Source organism: Lampris incognitus, chromosome 18 (assembly GCF_029633865.1).
Source record: "Lampris incognitus isolate fLamInc1 chromosome 18, fLamInc1.hap2, whole genome shotgun sequence".
NCBI classification, from domain to species: Eukaryota; Metazoa; Chordata; class Actinopteri; order Lampriformes; family Lampridae; genus Lampris; species Lampris incognitus.
In genome coordinates this window covers 39,239,695-39,245,408 of record NC_079228.1, presented here as the reverse complement: position 1 = coordinate 39,245,408, position 5,714 = coordinate 39,239,695, and the positions used below count along the sequence as shown (strand labels likewise).

General features: G+C 47.8%; 1 protein-coding gene across 1 annotated transcript in view; it reads left to right on the top strand.

Moving 5' to 3' along the window:
- The first annotated feature begins 3,422 nt into the window (after positions 1-3,422).
- Positions 3,423-5,714, top strand: part of slc2a3a (solute carrier family 2 member 3a) — a 30,147-nt gene continuing 27,855 nt past the window's right edge. Inside the window, exons 1-2 of the mRNA XM_056298062.1 lie at positions 3,423-3,652; positions 4,096-4,228. Of these exons, the coding sequence (XP_056154037.1) occupies positions 4,217-4,228 (12 nt within the window). The 5' untranslated portion in view covers positions 3,423-3,652; positions 4,096-4,216. The remainder of the gene's footprint in view (positions 3,653-4,095; positions 4,229-5,714) is intronic.

The window sequence follows — 5,714 nt, the reverse complement described above, 5'->3', positions numbered from 1 at the left end:
CCTGAACCCCGATGTGCTGCTGGTGTTTTTGAGAGGGTGGCTGTTGGACTTCGGTGCTTTCACCGCATGACCGCGTCGCATGTTGGCGTGCACACGTGCAGGTCTTTTCTTGTTTATCGAAATACGTATTTCCACCGGTTCATAGGAGTAAATGTTCACGGTATTCGGTGTAGAGGCCTCTGGAGCGATTTACCTCTGTTGGGCCGTCTCACGTCTTCTCCGGGAAGACGAGGTAATTCCTCTGCCGACTCACAACGCCGAACTACCTGGACGTTCCACGCCAACGTCCAGGAGGAAGACAGGATATCCTGTCAGGAACCCAGCAGTGGTTCCAGGCTGTTGACTCCTGTGAGCAACGGGGGGGTGAAACACGCTGGGTATTGGCTTGCTGTGTGCGACGGCGAGGGCAAACAGTGGGTCCCCACAGTGGAAATGGATTGATGACTTCCATTAGGACGGATTTCCTGTGGTCTACCCAGACCCTGGTTGTCTGCTGAGAGACTACATGCTAATCTAAACAGGAAGACCATAAACAATACCTCTTGTAATCATGGTGTTCATGTACTGTAAACCTCCCTGAAGCATGCCGTCGTCTGCATATTTATGTCCGAGTTCATGTCTCCGGGCAGGAAAATGAAGAACTTGTTTGGTTTCTGTCCTGTGAGCTGACATGGACTTCAACGTGTCCTCCTAGAGGAGGTGTTGTGTACTGTAAAATCCCAGTTAAGTCCCTTATTTCTCGATGCATTGTGTTGCATTTTAATTCACTATATATATACACACACAGTGCATCCGGAAAGTATTCACACCCCTTCACTTTGCCCACATGTTGTTATGTTACAGCCTTATTCCAAAATGGATTAAATTCCTTTTTTTTCTCATCAATCTACACACAATACCCCATAATGACAAAGCGAAAAAGGTTTTGTAGAAATTTTTGCACATTTATTAAAAATAAAAAACTGGAATATTGCATGTACATAAGTATTCACACCCTTTGCTATGACGCTCAGAATGGAGCTCAGGTTCATCCTGTTTCCACTGATCATCCTCGAGATGTTTCTACATCTTGATTGGAGTCCACCTGTAGTAAATTCAATTGATTGGACCTGATTTGGAAAGGCACACACCTGTCTATATAAGGTCCCACTGTTGAGAGTGCATGTCAGCGGAAACCAAGCCATGAAGTCAAAGGAATTGTCTGTGGACCTCCGAGACAGGATTGTATCGAGGCACAGATCTGGGGAAGGGTACAAAAAAGGTCCCGAAGAGCACAGTGGTCTCCATCATTCGTACATGGAAGAAGTTTGGATCCACCAGGACTCTTCCTAGAGCTGGCCGCCCAGCCAACCTGAGCAATCGGGGGAGAAGGGCCTTGGTCAGGGAGGTGACCAAGAACCTGTGGTCACTCTGACAGAGCTCCAGTGTGCCTCTGTGGAGATGGGAGAACCTTCCAGAAGGACAACCATCTCTGCAGCACTCCACCAATCAGGCCTTTATGGTAGAGTGGCCAGACAGAAGCCTCTGCTCAGTAAAAGGCACATGACAGCCCGCTTGGAGTTTGCCAGAAAGCACCTAAAGGACTCTCGGACCATGAGAAACAAGATTCTCTGTTCTGATGAAACCAAGATTGAACTCTGGCCTGAATGCCAAACGTCACATCTGGAGGAAACCAGGCACCTCTCATCACCTTCCTAACACCATCCCTACAGTGAAGCATGGTGGTGGCAGCATCATGCTGTGGGGATGTTCTTCAGCGGCAGGAACTGGGAGACTAGTCAGGATCGAGGGAAAGATGAATGGAGCAAAGTACAGAGAGATCCTTGATGAAAACCTGCTCCAGAGTGCTCAGGACCTCAGACTGGGGCGAAGGTTTACCTTTCCTAAGCACACAGCCAAGACATGAAGGAGTGGCTTCGGGACAAGTCTGTGAATGTCCTTGAGTGGCCCAGCCAGAGCCCAGACTTGAACCCCATTGAACATCTCTGGAAAGACCTGAAAATAGCTGTGCAGCGACGCTCCCCATCTAACCTTACAGAGCTGGAGAGGATCTGCAGAGAAGAATGGGAGAAATACCCCAAATATAGGTGTGCCAAGCTTGTAGCTTCATACCCAAGAAGACTTGAGGCTGTAATCGCTGCCAAGGGTGCCTCAACCAAGTACTGAGTAAAGGGGGTGGATACTTATGTACATGCAATATTTCAGTTTTTTATTTTTAATACATTTGCTAAAATTTCGGTAACACTTTAGTATGGGGAACGTAGTCACCATTAATTAGGTGCTAATTAGCATGTAAATTAGCAACATATTGGCTCTTAATTGGTCATTATTAAGCACTCATTAATGCCTTATTCTGCATGGCCTTATTATACTACCAGTAAGCCATTAACTATGAGTTTCCCCTCTATAACCTCAGAAGTATTGTTTATTAGTAGTACCATCTCAATATGCTTTGCTTAGTATGGCCTTTATAAGGTGGTAGTACCACAAGAAGAGTTATTCTCCCTTACTAACACTTAATGAATATGCTCTGTTCTTACATAACAACACACAAAACTGCAAGTGTTCATAGTGTTAAATTACTCTAAATTAAGTTTTTGTTACTTAGAATATGTTCCCCATACTAAAGTGACATCTTGATCATTACTAATTCACTAGTAATTAAGTTTTTTTACTTAGAATATGTTCCCCATACTAAAGTGGCATCTTGATCATTACTAATTCACTAGTAATTAAGTTTTTGTTACTTAGAATATGTTCCCCATACTAAAGTGTTACCTAAATTTCTACAAATCCTTTTTCCCCTTTGTCATTATGGGGTATTGTGTGTAGATTGATGAGAAACAAAAGGAATTTAATCCATTTTGGAATAAGGCTGTAACATAGCAACATGTGGGGAAAGTGAAGGGGTGTGAATACTTTCTGGATGCACTGTACATATGTATGTATATATATATATGTATATATATATATATATATATATATATATACATCCGTAGTATAAATGAAGCTTGATTGATGGGTCTTGTCCTGTATCTTCCCCATGTTCTGTCGGTACCGGTATGGTCTCCATGTTGTGTCGGTACCGGTATGGCCTCCATGTTGTGTCGGTACCGGTATGGCCTCCATGTTGTGTCGGTACCGGCCTGCGTTGCATCAGCAGCATCCCACACGGCATCGCGCCGGCGACCTTGACAAGTTGCCGGCGCGATGCATCATGGGGCGGAGGAGGAGGCGAGAGACGGGGGTGGGGGTATGAACCAACCCCCCCCCCCCCCCGTCCCTCTTAGCTGCTGTCCGACTAACCGAATAAACGTTGTGTAACCATAATAGGAAATCGACGCCCCCCCCCTTGTCTTGGTTGTGCGTGGTGACGTCACGGGATGCAGTGATGCAAAGAGAAGGGAGGGGGAGCAAAAAGAGTCCCCGGGCTCGCGCAGCATCCTAGACCGTGCTAGGCGGATGGGAGGATGGGTGGAGGACACGCCGTAGGCTGCTCGGCAAAGTGAAACGTGCGGTTTCCCTCGCGGTCCGCATATCCGGCGCGAGCGCGGAGCGTGCGCGAGTATCGGCTTTGCTGCGCAGGTGCCAGCACGGGGGGGTCCGGGAGACCGGGATTCGGACTCTTACCAAAACCGGGTCGTCTCCGCACGTGAGTATTGACGTTGTTCTTGTTGTTTTGTTTTAATTCGGCGCTGTGTCTGAAGCTCTCGGCGCGCGTGCTTGCGGAGCGGACCGCCGATGTCCTGCCTCCTTTCTGCTTCCTGTCACGCGAGTTTCCCCCATGTCGACACGCGCACTGTGACGGACGGAAGGACGGGGTTTTATCCCGGTGATGCGGAGCGAGACACGACGGCACGTTACGGTGGAGGAGGAGGGGGGAGGAGGCTCCTCCACCCTCCTCCTCCACCCTCCTGCGTGTGTTATAGTTGCCCTCCTAACTGACGCGATTTCGGACCTCCTGTGGTTTTGAGACGCCCATTATCTAGAGCATCTTTTTTTTTTGCACGAGGGTCTGATGCGGTAAGTTGCTCGCGCGCTGCCGGCGTGGTACCTTGGACAGCGCCTTTTAACGGGGGTCTGTTCGTTTTCCAGCAGCTGCTGAAGATAGCCGGGCGGGTTCTGCGAGCTGTCGGCCACCTGAGGCGCTCCCCTTGGGTCCTCTCTCTTCTCTTCTGGGCAACTTTTCCTCAGCCGGCGACCCAGTTCTGACAACATGGAGGGCCAGGTAAGTGCTGTTGTTCCTCCTGCAAGGGTCAGTCATGACCCACATTTCGGCGTATACATGCAGTACATATACATACATGCACGTATACACGCAGTACATATACATACATACACGTATACATGCAGTATATATATATATATATATGCACGTATACATGCAGCATATATACACACATGCACGTATACATGTATTACACATACATACATACGTGCGCGTATACATGCAGTACACATGCATACATGTATGTATACATGCAGTACATATACATACATGCATTACACATACATGCAGTACATATACATACATGTACGTATACATGCGCTACATATACATACATGCACGTATACATGCAGTACACATACATAAGTGCACGTATACATGCAGTACATATACATACATATACGTATACATGCACTACATATATATATACGTACACGTGTACATGCAGTACGTATACATACGTGCGCGTATACAATGAAGTACATATACATACGTGCACGTATACATGCACTGGGTGTGTGGGAGGCCGAAGACTCCCGGCTGGTGGTGAGGAAGACGATACACCAGCGGTTGTACAAACAACCATGGTTTAAAAAAGAAACGTAAAATCTCAGTTTATGTGGGCGGTGCAGGCCTGTGTTGTCATGGTGAGTCAGCCTGCCACTTCCCATCATGTGGGGATTCAGAAGAGTGTGTGTGTGAGTGAGTGAGTGAGTGAGTGAGTGAGTGATTGAGGGAGCATGCGTGCGTGAGAGCGATAGAGAGAGAGAGAGAGAGAGAGAGAGAGAGAGAGAGAGAGAGAGAGAGAGAGAGAGAGAGAGAGGAAGAGAGAGAGAGAGAGAGAGAGAGAGAGAGAGAGAGGAAGAGAGAGAGAGAGAAAGAGAGAGAGAGAGGAAGAGAGAGAGAGAGAGAGAGAGAGAGAGAGAGAGAGAGAGAGAGAGAGAGAGAGAGAGAGAGAGAGAGAGAGAGAGAGAGGAAGAGAGAGAGAGAGAGAGAGAGAGAGAGAGAGAGAGAGAGAGAGGAAGAGAGAGAGTTAGAGAGAGAGAGAGAGGAAGAGAGAGAGAGAGAGTTAGAGAGAGAGAGAGAGAGAGAGAGATTGTTTGTACAGACGCACACCCCAAAATAAAAGCAGGCTCTGAGTAGTGTAACATGGCCTCGCGTGCCGCTTTAGCAAGTCGCGCGATAGTTACTGAGACCCCCTCAATAGACCACCCTGCCGCGTGTGGACCCTCGTGCCAGTCCACGTTGAAACACTACTGAGGTAATCACCAAAACAGCTCGATGCGATGCAGGCACTTCCGGGTTGTAGAGAGGGGTGTGATGTGATTGGCTCTGGGAGATGAAGCGTGATAGTAAAGATCACCCGTTGGCTTGGATGAGGTGTGGGTCATTGGAGTTACTGTGTGTGTGTGTGTGTGTGTGTGTGTGTAGGTGTGTGTGGGTGTGTGTTGTTGTTGTCGCGTTCAGCCCGTGTTAATTAAAGTGT